At 41.4% G+C, this 19,161-nt stretch overlaps 1 protein-coding gene across 1 annotated transcript in view; it reads right to left on the reverse strand.

The window, feature by feature from the left end:
• Positions 1 to 1,288: 1,288 nt before the first annotated feature.
• Positions 1,289 to 19,161, reverse strand: part of EFCAB3 (EF-hand calcium binding domain 3) — a 118,211-nt gene continuing 100,338 nt past the window's right edge. Inside the window, exons 31-34 of the mRNA XM_032265934.1 lie at positions 9,909 to 10,102; positions 9,369 to 9,553; positions 3,940 to 4,062; positions 1,289 to 1,644 (exon numbers count right to left, since the gene is read on the reverse strand). Of these exons, the coding sequence (XP_032121825.1) occupies positions 1,318 to 1,644; positions 3,940 to 4,062; positions 9,369 to 9,553; positions 9,909 to 10,102 (829 nt within the window). The 3' untranslated portion in view covers positions 1,289 to 1,317. The remainder of the gene's footprint in view (positions 1,645 to 3,939; positions 4,063 to 9,368; positions 9,554 to 9,908; positions 10,103 to 19,161) is intronic.

Genomic DNA, 19,161 nt, shown 5'->3' on the forward strand with positions numbered 1-19,161 from the left:
CTTGGCACAGTAGCTCATACCTATAGTAACAACACTTTGGGAGGCTGAGGTAGGAAGGTCACTTCAGCCCAGGAGTTTAGACCAGCCTGGACAACATAGGGAGTCCGTGTCTCTATAAGAATAAAAAAATTAGCTGGGCATGGTGGCGTGTGCCTGTAGTTCCAGCTACATGGGAGGCTGAGGTGGGAGGATTGCTTGAGCCCAGGAGGTTGAGGTTGCAATGAGCCATGATTGTGTCACTGCACTCCAGACTGGGTGACAGAGACCCTATCTCCAAACAAACAAACAAACACACCAAAAAAACCTAGTAATGGTTGATACATACTTAAACGTGATTGAAGTGGCACATTTTAGGTAATGTATATTTTACCATAATAAAAATTATAATCCCCCAAACTTGTAATATAGTTACATATGTGCTTCTTTTTTAAATGCATTAAAGAACAGCAACAACAAATGCAATGGATGTGATAAGCTATTTCTGTATTTTTAGTAGATGGGGTTTCTTCATGTTGGTCAGGCTGGTCTCCAACTCCTGACCTCAGGTGATCCATTGGAAATACTCACTTTTTTTTTTTTTTTTTTTTTTTGAGACTGAGTCTCACTCTGTCACCCAGGCTGGAGTGCAGTGGCACAATGTTGGCTCACTGCAACCTCTGCCCACCAGGTTCAAGCCATTCTCCTTCCTCAGCCACCCAAGTAGCTGGAATTACAGGTGCCTGCCACCATGCTCTGCTAATTTTTTTGTATTTTTTTTTAGTAGGGTCAGGGTTTCATGATCTTGGTCATGCTGGTCTTGAACTTCTGACCTCATGATCCATGTGCCTCAGCCTCCCAAAGTGCTGGGATTACAGGTGTGAGCCACTATGCCCAGATGGGAATACACAAATTTAATCAAGGTTCTTTAAGTCTTGCTGATCTTATTCCCTGAAACAGAAAGGTCATTGTCATCTGCAGTCTCTAGTCTCTTTCACAAACAATCAAACCTAATCCGGTTTACACTCACCCTAAACTCAGGTTTATTGCCTGGAGGGCCCTTAGCTTAGGCCAACTTTTCTCCTTTCTGCTGAGGCTTAGGCAGTCATAAACCAGGTAGAGGCAGCTGGTTGCTAGGTAACTAACAGCCCAGCGTCTATTTACTAGTTAAGATTTAGGAAACGGAAACCATTTTATGACTGAAACTTTTTTACTGGTCAGAATCCAAAAGATGTCAAAATTTCCAGCTTCCAAGAATGTACTAGACAAAAGCAAGAAACCATAATTTTGATAACTATGAAAAAGTAGTTTGTGATAAGCTGTTTAGAAAATGTGGAAATCTCATTGTTGAAATTCCTTTAAACTTTTCCATTTTCTTTTTCTTCCTAAGTCTGTGTCACATTCACTGACATCTGATGAGGAAGAGGATCTGGACTTATGGGAGGAATTTCTATTCACATAGGCATCATGTAACCTTAAGTCCTTAGGAGAAAGTAATTCTTGACAAACATTCCAGGACCATGTATAAGTAGAAAAGGTGTCATAAAAGGACTCATTTTTAGAGTCTAGTCCAATCAAATCCCCTCGGATCTTCCGCCAGAGGTTTAGCATTTCTTTCTGGTGTTCAAGGGCAATTCCTAAATTATAGGTTTCGGTAGCTCTTTTCACCTGCAGTGAGAGACCAGAAGTTTATTGTAGTTACCTTAAAATATCTTTGATTTGTGGACCACAAGGATAGATAGCCCAAGAGTTATGTTCCTAGGCTACTTGAAAGTCACTGAGTCTATACATTGGGTGGTGCCTCATGAGGACACGTGAGCTAGGAGTTGATGGACAATCAAAATGTACTGCTTGGGAATAATGAGGTCATAAGAAATTTTATGAGGATATGAAAAATACAATAGACTAAAATAGGTTGAAGTATGGGGTGGAGATAGGCTATGGATATAACAGGAGTGCCAATTCAGCCACTCAGTTCAGCCTAGGACAGGGATAACTGGCTGGGAGAAGATGCTGAGCTGAGTAGGTCCTCAAGGATTTCATCAAATTGAGGGAGTAAGTGGTGATGGGAAGACAGGTGTTCCAGGGAGAGGGGACAGCATAAACAGAGACCCCAAGGCAGTAAACATCCTGGAGGTATGGTAGGAGGGTTTAGGCACTTGGTGTTGCTGGAGTGTCAAGTTTAAAGTGGGAAGAAGAAATAATGACAAAGGACAGAGAGGCCCTTAGACTTAACCTTATCAGTCAGATCAGTCAGTGATCTCTGTGAGGCTAGCAAGAGCGTGTTCCTCAGTGAAAATCATGCTGTAGTGAGCTACCATTTCTAATGAAAGCGAGATAAATCCCTTAAGCAGAAAATAGAGTTGAAATTGCCATCATTGAGAGGATCGTGTTCACTTTTAAGCAGGACAATGCCATGGTTGGCTCTTCATGTTGGATTATTAGCAGCTGTGTGGAGAATGGTTGGAGGATACCAGGCTGGAGACTGCCTCATCTAAGGCAGTGGTAATGGGGATGGAGTGAAGGGGACAGCTTTGAAAAATCTTTTGTTTTTTTGAGACGGAGTCTCGCCCTTTCGCCTAGGCTGGAATGCAGTAGTGCAATCTTGGTTCACCGCAACCTCTGCCTCCCAGGTATAAGAGATTCTCCTGCCTCAGCATCAAGAGTAGCTGAGATTACAGGTGCCCACCACAATGCCTGGCTAATTTTTGTATTTTTTTTTTTTTTTGAGACGGAGTCGCGCACTGTCACCAGGCTGGAGTGCAGTGGCATGATCTCGGCTCACTGCAACCTCTGCCTCCCAGGTTCAAGCGATTCTTCTGCCTCAGCCTCCCGAGTAGCTGGGATTACAGGCACCCACCACCATGCCGGGCTAATTTTTTGTAGTTTTAGCAGAGACAGGGTTTCACTGTGTTGACCAGGCTAGTCTCAAACTCCTGACCTCAGGTGATTCATTTGCCTCAGTCTCCTAAAGTGCTGGGATTACAGACATGAGCCACCACGCCCAGCCCTGAAAAATCTTTAAAGAGAATGACAATAGGCCAGACTTGGGATTAGTAGATGTGAGGAACGAGGAAAAAAACCCGAGTTAAGGATAGCTGCTGGCCTTCTAGCTTCAGTGACTGAGTAGATGCTATCAACTGAAACACATGCAATACACTCGTGTAACAAACCTGCATGTACCCTGTGGATCTAAAATAATAGTTGACCTTATTAAAAACAATAACAACGACAATGCAAAAAACACCTTAGATATAGAATTCCATGGGGGAGCCAGTTTGATGCAGAAGATGATGAGTTTTGTTTTGGACATGTTGAGTTTGTTATGCTATGAGACTCTGCCTAGAGGTAGAAATATTCGTTAAGTGGTCAGTGAGATAGGACAGAAATACAGGAAAGAAGTGTAGGCTAGCGATAACTTTATAGTCATCAGTACTTAGGTGGTAGCTGTAACAAGGAGGATAGATTGAGATAGCCCAAAGAATACTTGTCCTAGCTATTCCTTGACCTAATACTGAGATTCCCAATGTATTAATACCAAACTATCGATCTTCTCAAGCTTCTTAGCCCTTGGTGCAGCTGGTGCCCCAGGGCTAGAGGCCTCAGGATGTAAGATTCCTTTACTCACCACGAATCTCTGAGTACACTACTCACTGTGACTGTTGGTTAATTACCTTAATTAGTTTGATATTTCTGGAATAAAACAAATGAATGTCCCAGAAATAATAGTGAGTATAGCTGCATAGGTGAATAGCAGGATGAATCATAATACTTAACATTTGAATCCATTTGATTATAGATAAAGAAATGGTGTTATTACAATGGGTAAAAATGAGAAACAATCTTGTCTCATTTTAAAGACATAGAACAGATAAAAATTCTCTTGGTTTTATGGTGTAGTATTGAAGTGGACAATATTTTTGTCAGTGATTTCTGGGAAGGCACTCAACAAAGGATACTCACGTGTTGTTTAATAGCAGTTGCATCAGCCACTGTACAAGTTTGCTTTTTCTTGAGCATTTGATCAATGGTGAGGATGTCATTTGAATAACCTGAGGCAGGGTCTATAGGCTTTATATTTGCTGCCTTTATGCACATTTAAAAAAGAAGGTTAGTAATACATTTTAGTTTGAATTATACAACAGAAAGACATAATAAATAAGTATATTTTATTATGGAAGGATTTGTATATTATTTATTTACTTGTGTATTTTTTTTCTGAGGTGGAGTTTCACTCTTGTTGCCCAGGTTGGAATGCAATGGCATGATCTTAGCTCACTGCAACCTCTGCCTCCCAGGTTCAAGGGATTCTCCTGCCTCAGCCTCCTGAGTAGCTGGGATTATAGGTGCCCATCATCATGCCCAGTTAATTTTTTTTTTTTTTTTTTCTTTTTAGTAGAGATGGGGTTTCACCATATTGGCCAGTCTGGTCTCAAACTCCTGACCTCAGGGGATCCACCCACCTTGGCCTCCTAAAGTGCTGGGATTACAGGCGTGAGCTATTGCACTTGGCCTGTACATTATTTTATAAGATTATTGCTAAACCATTTGTTTGTTTAGACTTTTTTCTGGGTCTCTCAGGAATGGCATTTGGCATGTGTACAGGGATTATCTGTATATCCTGGATGGTGCCCTAGGACTGGAATTGCTAGGTCAAAAGGTGTGAGGTCTGTCCTTTTGGTAATTATTGCCAAATTTCCTCTGTAGAGGGCAAACCAATTTGTAAACCTACCTGTAACTTAAGAGTGTACCCATGTTTTTTCAGCTTTTCCATCTTGGTCAATTTAATATGAAAAGATAATATCTGAGGAGAGTTTTAACTTGGATCTTTTATGAGGAATGAGGTTGAATATCTTTTTATGTTTCAGAACTGTCTGTTCCTACCCTTTGCCTATTTTTATATAGGTTAGTTTTTTTTTTTTCCTAATGAATTTGAAGTTCTTTGAAGTTAGCCTTTTGTGTTATGAGTGGCAACTGTGATTTATTTTTTGACCATATGGAGATTTTTTTTTTTTTTGAGGTGGAGTTTCGCTCTTGTTGCCCAGGCTGGAGTGCAATGGCATGAACTCAGCTCACTGCAACCTCCACCTCCCGGGTTCAAGTGATTCTCCTGCCTCACCTGCCTGGGTAGCTGGAATTACAGGCATGTGCCACCACACCCGGCTTATTATTGTATTTTTAGTAGAGACAGGGTTCCTCCATGTTGGTCAGGCTGGTCTTCAATTCCCAGCCTCAGGTTATCTGCTCTCCTTGGCCTCCCAAAGTGCTGGGATTACAGGCATGAGCCACCGTGCTTGGTGAGATTTTTTGATCTTGATGCAGTGGAATTAATATCTTTTTATTAAAAAATGCATTTGGCTTTTGTGTCACAGTTAGGGAGGCCTTCCCAGAGTTTATTTCAGTATGTTAAGGTTTCTTTTCTTTTTTTCCATTTATTCTTCTCTGCCCTACATTTATTCTTTTTACATTTCATCCATTTGCAATTTGTATATGAAATGTGAATTTCATTTTTTTTCTCAGTTGGCTACTCAGCGCACTATTTGTTGAATAATCTATAATTTTCCTGTTGTGTGAAATGTCACCATTTTCCTTAAGTTAAAATTCTCCAGCCAGGTGCAGTGGCTCACACCTGTGATCTCAGCCCTTTGGGAGGCCAAGGCAGGTGTAACACAAGGTCAGGAGATGGAGACCATCCTGAACAACACGGTGAAACCCCATCTCTTCTAAAAATACAAAAAATTAGCTGAGTGTGGTGGAGCACACCTGTAGTCCCAGCTACTTGGGAGGCTGAGGCAGGGGAACCCAGGAGGTGGAGGTTGCAGTAAGCCGAGACTGCACCATTGCACTCCAGCCTGGCGACAGAGCAAGACTCTGTCTCAAAAAAAAAAAATTCTGCACATAGCTCTATTTTCTTCTTTGGGTCTGTCTGTTCGTTTCATTTCATTTCTTTCTTTCTTTTTCTCTTTCTTTCTTTCTTTTTCCTTCTTTCATAAAAATATAAATAATTTTTAAATTTTTTGTTTTTTGTTTTTTGAGACAGTCTTGCTCTATTACCCAGGCTGGAGTGCAGTGGTACGATCTGGGCTCACTGCAACCTCTGCCTCCCAGGTTCAAGTGATTCTCCTGCCTCAGCCTCCAGAGTAGCTGGGATTACAGGCACCCACCACTATTCCTGGCTGATTTTTGTATTTTTAGTAGAGGTGGGGTTTCATCATGTTGGTCAGGCTGATCTCAAACTCCTGACCTCAGGTGATCCACCCACCTTGGTCTCCCAAAGTGCCAGGATTACAGGTGCCCAGCCTCTAATAAACACTTGTATTTGAAGGCCAAGGTGGGCGGATCACCTGAGGTCAGGAGTTCAAGATCATAAACACTTGTAAGTATACAAATATATTAGATTAGATGTAATAAACTACACAGTATATTATACTATTTATGCACATAAACATATAGTTTAATAGAAATAGCATTAAATGTGGGCCGGGTGCAGTGGCTTATGCCTGTAATCCCAGCACTTTGGGAGGCCGAGGCGGGTGGATCACGAGGTCAAAAGATCGAGACCATCCTGGTCAACATGGTGAAACCCCGTCTCTACTAAAAATACAAAAAATTAGCTGGGCATGGTGGTGTGTGCCTGTAATCCCAGCTACTCAGGAGGCTGAGGCAGGAGAATTGCCTGAACCCAGGAGACGGAGGTTGTGGTGAGCCGAGATCGCGCCATTGCACTCCAGCCTGGGTAACAAGAGCGAAACTCCATCTCAAAAAAAAAAAAAAAAAAAAAAGAAATAGCATTAAATGTAGTATAATATTTGTAAATATGGTACATATATAGTAAGTATAGATGTAAATATACATATGTATGCATGTAGTATAATTAAATATAAATATGTAGTAATTAGATGTAATATACTAGCAAATATGTAATACATTAGATGGTAACAAGTGTTATGAAAAAAAATCAGGAAAGGGGGTAGGGTACTGGGGGTTGTGATTTTATTTGAATACATATACATTTATTTATTCAAAAATTTTTATTTTTATTTTTTTTTTTTTTAATTTTTTATTTTAAATTTATTTTTTAAAATTAATTTTAGAGATGGAGGCTCATTATGTTGCCCAGGCTAGAGTGCAGTGGCTATTCACAGGCATGATCATAGCACATTACAGCCTTGAACTCCTGGGCTCAGGTGATCCTCCTGCCTCAGTCTCCTGATCAGGTGGGATTATGGGTATGTACCACTGCACCCAGCTATTTAAATACCTATTTAAAAAATAATTTATTGGCCTGGTGCAGTGGCTCACGCCTGTAATCCCAGCACTTTGGGAGGCTGAGGTGGGTGGATCACCTGGGGTCAGGAGTTTGAAAGCAGCCTGGCCAACATGGTGAAACCCTGTCTCTACTGAGAATACAAAAATTAGCCAGGTATGGTGGCGCACATGGTGGTCCCAGCTATTTGGGAGGCTGAGACAGGAGAATTGCTTGAACCTGGGAGGCGGAGGTGGCAGTGAGCCCAGATTGCACCGCTGCCCTCCAGCCTGGGCAACAGAGCAAGGCTCCAAACTCAAAAAAAAATTATTAAAGTGAAAATTCATGTAACATAAATTCAGTGGCATTTAGTACAATGACAATGTGGGGATTGTGATCTTACTGGGGTTGTTAGAGAGGCCTCCTGAAGTGACATTTGAGACAAGACCTGAAAGAGGGGAGGGGAGAGCTATGCAGCTCTCTGGGGAACAGCATTCGAGCAAAAGAAATAGCAAAGCCGTAGACCATGAGGCGAGAGCATGTCTGGTCTATAAGAGGAAGAGTAAAGAGGCCTTGTGGATGGAGTGGAATACACTGGAAGGTAAGCAGTGGAAGATGAGATTGTTGGATAGGCAATGAGGGCCTAGATCAGTGATGTCCAATAACATTTTCCTCAATAATGGAAATTTTCTACATTTCTGTGTTGTCCACTACAGTAGCCATTAGCCACATGTGGCTGTTGAGCATTTATAATGTGACTGGTGTGACTGAGGAACTGAATTTGTAATTTTATTTAATCTTAATTAATTGAAATTTAAACAGCTACTAGTGGCTACAATTATTAGAAGGCCCAGGTTTTGATTGTGTGGGACACTGTAAGTTATAAAAAATTTGTTTTTCATTCTGTGTGACATGAAAAGCCATTGGAGGGTTTCAATCTGATTTTAACAGAACCACTTTGGCTGCTGGGCTGAGAATCATTTAAAGCGGACAGTTGTAGAAGCAAGGGGACCATTTAGGAAGCTATTGACATTATTTCTGCCGAGATTATTAGAGACAATCTAGCATACAGCATGCTCTCAGGAAATAATTTGTATTACAGTATTCTTTCTTCCAAAAAATACTGAGTTACCTATGGGCCAAATTCTATTTTAGATGATACAGATACCTCAGTGAAAGAAATACAACCCTTGCATACATGAATGTTATATTCTAGTTGGAGAGATTGACAATAAACAGATAAGCATCTTGGGTGGAGGAGTAGTTGAATGTTGGGACATAAGTTTAAAGGAGGATAAATGTCTTCTTATTGCCATCTTCTCAGTGATATTTGCCTGTGAGTGTGACTTCATTTGAAGAGAGAAGGACAAAGTCTGAACTTGAGGTCATTTGTGACAGCGATACCCCTCTGGGCCTCTTAAACTCTATGCATGGAGGGGCCTTCTAGGAATTGTATAGTGACGTAAACCACACATGGACCTCTGGAACCCAGAGCTCCACAGGGTGGGCTGGTCTGCAGTTAAGTTTCCATTTTGTTTCTCAGGCCAAGAGGCCTTACCTGGGGTGAGGCCAGAGCTTCCTGAGAGAGTATCTAGAAACTTGGGCATAGGTGCTGGAGACCTTATAACTTATAATGACAAAAGTATATCTTGGAAGGGAGGCAAAAAGATTAGAGTCAACAGAGCTTGAAGCAAGGCCAGAAGGTGCAGCTGGGACCATAAATAAGGACCTAGTCGAGGGCAGGATGGCCCCTCCATCACAGCACTGCTCCTTTGGGTTGTGGGCCTGGTCCTGTCATCCTGTGGTGTTTGCCCAAAAATAATCCAGAGTGGACGGAAGCAGCTTCTGGTCCCTGAGTGGATGGGGGAGTAGTCCGAGATAGGATCAGAGAACCTTTTATTGCTATTATTCCTATATAACATCCCCAACCCTAAACCTGTATTTTTTCTTAGTAAGTTTAACTATTTGTTGAAATTGAATGAAATGTCAACACCTGGGCTTAAATTTAGGAACATGGCTATGGCATCTGGTTTGAAAATAATGACTAAAAATATTTGTTGTAAAAAGCATGTTATTAGTTCTGTTAAGTTAGTGCTTAAAAATCCAAGAATTTAAATTAACTAATGTGACATAATCTAAATCTCACCTGTGTTTTCCAGTCTCTTTTATGGAAAAAGTAATCCTCAAAGAAATTCAAAGGCTCCTTTCTTCTTAGCATCTCTAATTTCTGCATGTCTTTGAATGGCTTTCCCATTACCACCCCATCCACATTAGGGAACAATGGAAAGATGGGTATTTTTGAATATGGGCTATCTGAATGGGAATTGCATCCTAAAAAGATAAAAACAAAAATGGCATCACAAACAATGTAAGAAGTTGTTCACATAAAAGACCAACAGGTGGTGCCTGTTTTGCTCTGTCTATTCTCCTCAGTGACCACAGCCCTCATTCTTCACTCTACTACTCTTACGCCCCACCCATCCACAGACTCGAGGCTTCAACAGGTGTCTGAGGATTCAGGTAACACCTACATTTGCTTTCAAATGACATCTGTGTGACAGAGAGTAGTCACTCAGAAGAGGCTGTGGTCCTGTTCTTACAGCATTTGGGCTATAGCACTTCTTTCTGACCAGTCATATACAAATAAGTCTCTTACAACAGGAGAGAGAAAACAAATGGCTCTTACTCTTGAGCTCTTCAAGAAATTTAAATAAATCCTTTTCTTTCATTATTGCAATCCGGGCAGCATTAGCAAAGGCAGCCATGCTTGAGCTTGGAGGTGTGCATATGTCTGGCTTAAGTGTCCTTTTTCCATAGCCCATAGTGTAGGGACTCCACAACATTCCTGGACCAGTATGCTGGAATTTTCTTTGGAAATAGCTTTAAGAAAAGTAATTCAGAAATGGATAAAAAGAGATACAGGACAAAAATTTTAAAAAGTCAAGTTGCTAGTTACATATGCTGAAGAAACTTATTTTAAATCTAATTTGCATATTCATTCAATAATATTTGAGTGCCTATTTCTGTGACATTTACAGAATATCTACTGATACCTTCCATAGGCAATTTGACTATTTTTATCTGTAGTCCTTGGCTTTTGGTCTCCTTTTTTTTTTTTTTCCCCCCCAAGACTTCCCAGAGTTTTGTTTTTGTTTTTTTCAGAGAGAGATGAGGTCTTGTTATGTTGCCAGGCTGGACTGGAACTCCTGGACTCCAGTTCTCCTCCCTCCTCAGCCTCCTGAGTAACTGGAACTATAGGTACCTGCTATCATGTCCAGCTCTGACCTTCCTATTTTGTTTAGAAAAATATTTATGAATTATGATCCTTGACAAACCCTTAAGTGGTACCAGCTTGAATACAAACAGTAATTATTATTACTTTGTGTTAGGTTTAAAATATACAACTTTCATTTTAGATTAAAGAAATTGTCATTGCAGATAATTTGGAAAACAAAGAAAAGTATAAGAAGGAAGACACTACCAGTAAGCTTTCGATCTGGAGTGAATCGCTATTGGTTGGATTTGTTTCCTATCATTTTTTTGGAGTGTATGTGTACGTACATTTGTATAAATAGACTTAGAAGATGTATTACTGGGCATTTTAGGTTATACATTCTTTAAGAGTAAGTACAGCAGGCAGGCTGTATATGATAAGGTACTCTGATTCAGAGTATAAACATCTGACTTACAAACATGCATGCCTCGAATATCAGTGGCTGTGGTGGTAGGTGATCAGCTTCCTTCTTGCTGCCAGAACAGTGGACTTCTCTCTGCAGCTATGGTGGGGATCTGCTTTCTGCTGCTGAGGTGGAAGGGCTTGTTTCTCACTGCTTTGGCAGTGGAAGTTCTCACATCTCAGTGTTCTGAGCAGAAGAGCATCACTTCATGCTGTCTCAGAGGACAAGGTGTAGGACCTTGCTTCTCATTAATACATAGGCCAGTTTCAATGGGAGGCTTCACTACTCTCTTGGATAGTGACAGGCAACCTTTCTTTTCCTCTCGGGAAGAGGGAAAAGACTCATTTTTTCTTTTCTTTTTTTTGAGACAGAGTCTCGTTCTGTCACCCAGGCTGGAGTGCAGTGGTGTGATCTCGGCTCACTGCAACTTATGCCTCCCGGGTTCAAGCAATTCTCCTGCCTCAGCCTCTTATGTAGCTGAGACTGCAAGTGCAGGCCACCACAGGTGGCTAATTTTTTGTATTTTTAGTAGGACGGGGTTTCACTGTGTTAGCCAGGATGGTCTTGATCTTTTGACCTTGTGATCTGCCCGCCTTGGCCTCTTAAAGTGTTGGGATTACAGGTGTGAGCCACTTGCCCGGCCTGGAAAAGACTCATTCTAAATGTTGGAGCTGAAGCGGTGGTTGATAGGAGATGTGCCTACAGCGTTCTGAGTAGTCTGACTTATGATCAAATACTTTCTTCTCTAGCCTTGAACTCAACCGTCCACAGTGTCATCACTTGCCTCTGAAAATAGCATAAGGCTAGTTTCTCTTAATGTAATTTAATTTCTACCAGGTCCTTCAAGGCTGCTTTTCTTTCCCTCAGGGTATTCGCCATATACTCTGTGGCTCTGAGTGTGGTCCTCAGCACCACTGGGAACTCGTGGGAAATACAAATTCTTGGCCCTGACTACACACCCATTAACTCAGAAATCCCACAGCCTAGCAATGTGTTTTAACAATCGCTCCAGCTGATTCTGACACAGTGCAAGTTTAAGAACTTTTGCTGTAGTCTATGGTTTCCCTTCTTCCTTGAAATTCTAATCTCTGCTTGACAATTTATGTCACATTATATTTATTCATTTATTTATTTTTTAAATTGCATTTTAGGTTTTAGGGTACATGTGGAGAACATGCAAGATTGTTGCATAGGTACACACATGGCAGCGTGATTTGCTGCCTTCCTCCCCTTCACCTATATCTGGCATTTCTCCCCATGCTATCTCTCCCTAACTCCCCACCCTCCGCTGTCCCTCCCCTATTTCCCCCCAACAGACCCCAGTGTGTAGTGCCCCCCTCCCTGTGTCCATGTGTTCTCATTGTTCAACATCCGCCGATGAGTAAGAACATGTGCTGTTTGATTTTCTGTTCTTGTGTCAGTTTGCTGAGAATGATGGTTTCCAGGTTCATCCATGTCCCTACAAAGGACACGAACTCATCGTTTTTGATGGCTGCATAATATTCCATGGTGTACATGTGCCACATTTTCCCTGTCCAGTCTATCATCGATGGGCATTTGGGTTGGTTCCAGGTCTTTGCTATTGTAAACAGTGCTGCAATGAACATTCGTGTGCATGTGTCCTTATAGTAGAACAATTTATAATCCTTTGGATATATACCCAGTAATAGGATTGCTCGATCAAATGGAATTTCTATTTCTAGGTCCTTGAGGAATCGCCACACTGTCTTCCATAATGGTTGAACTAACTTACACTCCCACCAACAGTGTAAAAGTCTTCCTATTTCTCCACATCCTCTCCAGCATCTGTTGTCTCCAGATTTTTTAATGATCGCCATTCGAACTGGCGTGAGATGGTATCTCAATGTAGTTTTCATTTGCATTTCTCTAATGACCAGTGATGATGAGCATTTTTTCATATGTTTGTAGGCCTCATGTATGTCTTCTTTTGTAAAGTGTCTGTTCATGTCCTTTGCCCACTTTTGAATGGGCTTGTTTGTTTTTTTCTTGTAAATCTGTTTTAGTTCTTTGTAAATTCTGGATATCAGCCCTTTGCCAGATGGGTAGACTGCAAAAATTTTTTCCCATTCTGCTCGTTGCCGATTCACTCTAATGACTGTTTCTTTTGCCGTGCAGAAGCTGTGGAGTTTGATTAGGTCCCACTTGTCTATTTCGGCTTTTGTTGCCAATGCTTTTGGTATTTTGGTCATGAAGTCCTTGCCTACGCCTATGTCCTGAATGGCTTTGCCTAGATTTTCTTCTAGGGTTTTTATGGTGTTAGGTCTTATGTTTAAGTCTTTAATCCATCTGGAGTTAATTTTAGTGTAAGGTGTCAGGAAGGGGTCCAGTTTCCGCATTCTGCACATGGCTAGCCAGTTTTCCCAACACCATTTATTAAACAGGGAATCCTTTCCCCATTGCTTGTTTTTGTCAGGTTTGTCAAAAATCAGATGGTTGTAGATATGTTGTATTGCCTCTGAGGCCTCTGCTCTGTTCCATTGGTCTATATGTCTGTTTTGGTACCAGTACCATGCTGTTTTGATTACTGTAGCCTTGTAGTATAGTTTGAAGTCCAGTAGTGTGATGCCTCCCACTTTGTTCTTTTTGCTTAGAATTGACTTGGCTATGCGGGCTGTCTTTTGGTTCCATATGCAGTTTAAGGTGTTTTTTTCCAGTTCTGTGAAGAAGGTCATTGGCAGCTTGATGGGGATAGCATTGAATCTGTAAATTACTTTGGGCAGTATGGCCATTTTCACTATATTGATTCTTCCTAACCATGAACATGGAATGTTTGTCCATCTGTTTGTGTCCTCTCTTATTTCGTTGAGCAGTGGCTTGTAGTTCTCCTTGAAGAGGTCCTTTACGTTCCTTGTTAGTTGTATTCGTAGGCACTTTATTCTCTTTGTAGCAATTGTGAATGGCAGTTCGTTCTTGATTTGGCTCTCTTTAAGTCTGTTCTTGGTGTATAGGAATGCTTGTGATTTTTGCACATTGATTTTGTATCCTGAGACTTTGCTGAAGTTGCTTATCAGTTTCAGGAGATTTTGGGCTGAGATGATGGGGTCTTCAAGATATACAATCATGTCGTCTGCAAATACAGACAATTTGACTTCCTCCTTTCCTATTTGAATACCTTTTATTTCTTTTTCTTGTTTGATTGCTCTGGCTACATTATTTTTATAACTAATTGTTTCATGTATATTACATACAAAACCTGGTGGCTTAATTGTATTTGTATTTGCTGTCTTTATTATTATTATTTTTTGAGATGGAGTTTTGCTCTTGTTGCCCAGGCTAGAGTGCAATGGCATGATCGCGGCTCACTGCAATGTCTACCTCCTGGGTTCAAGCGATTCTCCTGTCTCAGCCTCCTGAGCAGCTGGGATTACAGGCATGTGCCACCACACCTGGCTAATTTTGTATTTTTAGTAGAGATGGGGTTTCTCTATGTTGGTCAGGCTGGTCTTGAACTCCTGACCTCAAGTGATCCACCTGCCTTGGCCTCCCTAAGTGCTGGGATTACAAGTATAAGCCACTGCTCCTGGCCTGCTGTCTTTATTATTATTATTATTATTATTATTTTAAACACAGGGCCTCACAGTCTACCAGGCTGGAGTAGAGGGGTGCAATCATAGCTCTCTACAGCTTCGAACTCCTGGCCTCAAGCAGTCCTTCTGCCTCAGCCTCCTGAGTAGATGGGACTACAGGTACAAGCCACCCTGCCACTTTTTGTAGAGTGTTTCCCTACATTGCCCAGGCTGGTTTTAAACTTCTGGGCTCAAGTGATCCTCCTGCTTTGGCCTCTTAAATCTTTAGGATTATAAGAGTGAGCCACCATGCCTGGCCTGTATTTGCTATATAATTTTGCTAGATTTGCATATCCCTGTTTCCCAGAATTTCTGGGCATACCTAAAAATATAGGAAAGATAGTCTTTGCCACACAATATTAAGAAGTATAGTAAAATAAAATAGGGCTGGGCATGGTGGCTCATGCCTGTAATCCCAGTACTTTGGGAGGCTAAGTTGGGAGGATCACCTGAGGTCAGGAGTTCAAGACCAGCCTGGCCAACATGGTGAAACCCTGTCTCTACTAAAAATGCAAACATTAGCCAGGCTTGGTGGTGGTGGTAGTGTATGTCTGTAATCCAGCTACTTGGGAGGCCGAGGCCAGAGGATTGCTTGAACCCAGGAGACGGAGGTTGCAGTGAGCCAAAATGGCACCATTGCACTTCAGCCTGGGTGATGAGTGAAACTCTGTCTCAAATTAAAAAAAAAAAGTATAATAAAAGAAAATGTATATTCTCTAAACATATATTCACAACAAAAGATCAGTCTGTATAGGGGCCGAGATGTCCTGGACAAACCCAGGCCTCACACATTTCCCTTACCCACCTCCAGTGATGTCCTGGCTTGGTAGTAGGTTTTCCTCTGCTGAGGTTTCACACCTTCCTGACAGTCCAGTGAATTCACAAATATCATTCTAACTGTGTGATCTTGGGCATATTTTTAATGTGCCACAGTTCCCTTATCTGGGAATAGGGGTAATGTATCCACTTCATAGTGTTAAATGAAATAATACACGTAAAGAACTTAGGGCAGTAACAGGAGCATAGTAACAACTCAGCATATGTAAGGTGTTGTTGTTATTTCTCTAGTTCCTTGTAAGATCCATGATCAAACACACCAGGACTTCTACACGTGTCACTTTTTTTTTTCTTGAAGAGATCTCGCCACCTGGAATGGTTTCAGTGCATAGTTATTAGCCCAGAGTTATTCTTCACCACCACCCTAGGGAGGAAGTCCCTTTGTCTGTCTCCCTTTTAGATCTTCTGTTTCCTGGATCCTATGTTTTCCTTTTTTTAAAAAAAAATATTTTTGATTTTTTTTGAGACAAGGTCTTGCTCTGTCACCCAGGCTGGAGTGCAGTACAGTTTCAACCTCCTGGGCTCAAGCAATCCTCCCACTTCAGCTTCCTGAGTAGCTGGGACTACGGGCACATGCCATGCCTGACTAGTTAAAAAAATTTTTTTTGGTAGAGATAGGATCTCACTCTGTTGCCCAGTCTGGTCTTGAACACCTGGGCTCAAGTAATTCTTCTGCCTTGGTCTCTGAAAGTGCTGGGATTATAGGTGTGAGCTGATTGTTTTCCTATTTATTATGTATACTCCATCATCTTGGTGGGGTATATCTTCCAATAGCTTCTTAAGGAAGAATGCATAAGTACATGTTTTGAGCCGTGGTAACTAGAAAGTGTCTTCTCTGTTATACTTTGCAGTTAGCTGGGTAGTTTGGAAATCATTTTTCCTTAGGCTCTGGTCCACTATTTTCTGGCTTTCAGTGCTATGTTTCCTTTTTGGATGCAGAAAAGTAAATTTTTTTCCTTATTAAAAACTTTTAGCATCTTTTCCCTGATATTCTGAAATGTTATAGTAATGAGCCATGTGTGGGTATGGGTCTTTTATTATTCATTGTGCTGGATATTCAGTGGACATTTAGAATCTATAAACGCCTATGTATGAGTTCTGGGAAATATTCTAGGACTATTTCTTTGATAATTTCCTGCCTTCATTTGGTTTTCTTGTTCACTATTTAGAATGCTTATTATTTGGAATGTTGGACTTATTTTCTCAAGTGCTGTTTTCTCTCTGATATTCTGAGAGATTTTCTTAATTTAAATTTTTACTTCTGCTATCTTATTTTTAATTTTCAAGAGCTTCAATTTTTTTTTCTTTTGAATGTTTCTTTTATATAGTTTCCTATTCTAATTTCATGAATGCAAATTCCCCCTCATTTTTTTTTTTTTTTTTTTTTTGAGACGGAGTTTCACTCATGTTACCCAGGCTGGAGTGCAATGGCGCGATCTCGGCTCACTGCAACCTCCGCCTCCTGGGTTCAGGCAATTCTCCTGCCTCAGCCTCCTGAGTCGCTGGGATTACAGGCACGCACCACCATGCCCAGCTAATTTTTTGTATTTTTAGTAGAGACGGGGTTTCACCATGTTGACCAGGATGGTCTCAATCTCTTGACCTCGTGATCCACCCGCCTCGGCCTCCCAAAGTGCTGGGATTACAGGCTTGAGCCACCACGCCCGGCCTCCCCCTCATATCTTGGAGGATATTACAATAATTCTACTGTATCATGCTTTATCTCTACTTCTTTAGTTTGTTCTTTCTTTTATTATTTTAATATTTCTTTAATATTAATGATCTAATAATAATCCTCCTTAAATATCGTTTTGTTTTTTTTAAAGAGATGCGGTCTCATTATGTTGCCCAGGCTGGACTTGAAATCCTGGGCTCACGTGGTCCTCCTGCCTCAGCCTTTCGAGTAGCTGAGACTACAGGCATGTGTCACTATCCCTGGCTCTTAGATGTCCCTTGATTCTTTGGATATCTATTCCTATTTTAGAATGAGAGTAAGCACTCTCTAAGGCAATTGGAAGCTCTTTGGTGTGTTAAAGCTTATTGATAGAGCCTTGTTTTATCAATGGACTTTTAACTGTGAGTGTGAGTTTTTTCTCTTGGGCTAGTCGATTTCCCTGGAGAGGAATTCTCTAAAATTTTACTTGGGTGGTATAAATCTAGCCTCCAACACATTGGTAACTATGGAAAGAGAAGGGGGCTAGTGGGAGGTCTTGCATTCAGTAAGTACACTTTTTTTCTTTCTTTTTTGAGACAGAGTCTTGCTCTGTCACCCAGGCTGGAGTGCAATGGCATGATCTTGGCTCACTGCAACCTCTGCCTCCCAGGTTCAAGCGATTCTTGTGCCTCAGCCTCCCAAGTAGCTGGGATTACAGGTGTGTACCACTGTGTGTGGGTAATTTTTGTATTTTTTATAGCGATGGTGTTTTGCTACGTTGGCCAGGCTGGTCTCGAAGCAACCCACCTGCCTCCCCCTCCCAAAGTGCTAGGATTACAGGCATGAGCCACAGTGCTCAGCCCCCTTTGCTTCCTCTACTTTCCAGAGCTATTTTTCTTACCTCTTCATTAGTCTCTTGGCCATCAGTATGTCTTTCTACCAGGCTTTTCTCTATACTATTTCCAGGTCAAAGTACTCCACTCCTCTATCAAAATCTTTCTTCCTCATTGCTCCCCTCTCCCAGTTCTTTCAATGGATCCCCACTGCTTGGAGGAACTCTCAGAAGAGATTTTCTATAGTCTGGATCCAGTACATATTTTCCACCTTATCTCTTCCTGCTTCCCTATACAAACCTCATGTTTCAGCCAATTTATCTGTCACTGTTCTGTAAATACAAATGTAGACTATATTCTAAGTCCTTTTCTCATGACATTCTCTTATTGAACTGCTGAATCAGATATTTAATAGCTATATAATCTTGGGAAAGTCAATTAAATTCAAAAAATATTAAGTGCCTGTATGTTCTGTGCTTTGTGTTAGGTGCAGGGAAGAGATTAATAAGCCTGACACGGTCCCTGTCCTTTCAGAGCTCACAATCTAATGTACAAGGCTGCCTGTTAAACCTGTAATGTCAACAGTACAACGTGCTGTATGATAGGGAGAGAACAGTATGTAGGAGCAAGCCTGACCCAGAACTGGGGGTCAGAGAAGGCCTTTCAGAGGAAGTGCTACTCACTGGGACAGAAAGCATAAGCAGGAGTCAGCTAAGCATACATAGGTAGCGGGGTTGAATTGTGTTTCCCAAAAAGATGTTCAAGTCCTAAGCCCTGTACCTGCTATGGGACCTTACTTGGAAAGTGTCTTTGCAGATGTAATTAAAGATCTTGAGATGAGATCATCCTGGATTTAGGGTGGGTCCTAAATCTAATGACTAGTGACCTTATAAAAGAAAGGAGAGGAAGACTGTGTTTTTTTGAGACGGAGTCTCACTCTCACCCAGGTTGGAATATAGTGGCAAGATCTCGGCTCACTGCAACCTCCGTCTTCTGGGTTCAAGTAACTCTCCTGCCTCAGCCTCCTGAATAGCTGAGATTGCAGGTACACACCACCACAACCGGCTAATATTTGTATTTTTAGTAGAGATGGAGTTTCACCATGTTGGTCAGGCTGGTCTTGAACTCCTGACCTCGTGATCCACCCGCCTCAGTCTCCCAAAGTGCTGGGATTACAGGCGTGAGCCACTGCACCCAGGAGCGGAAGATTTGAGACAAAATAGAAGAAGGCATTGAAAAAATGGAAATAAAATTATTCCATAAATGGAATGATTATGCTGCCACAAGCCAAGGAATGCCAGGAATCACTAGAGGCTGGAATTGCCAGGGAAGGATTCTCCCCTGAAGAAGG

The sequence above is a fragment of the Sapajus apella genome, unplaced genomic scaffold (assembly GCF_009761245.1).
Source record: "Sapajus apella isolate SASKATOON/1434 unplaced genomic scaffold, GSC_monkey_1.0 scaffold153, whole genome shotgun sequence".
NCBI lineage: Eukaryota > Metazoa > Chordata > Mammalia > Primates > Cebidae > Sapajus > Sapajus apella.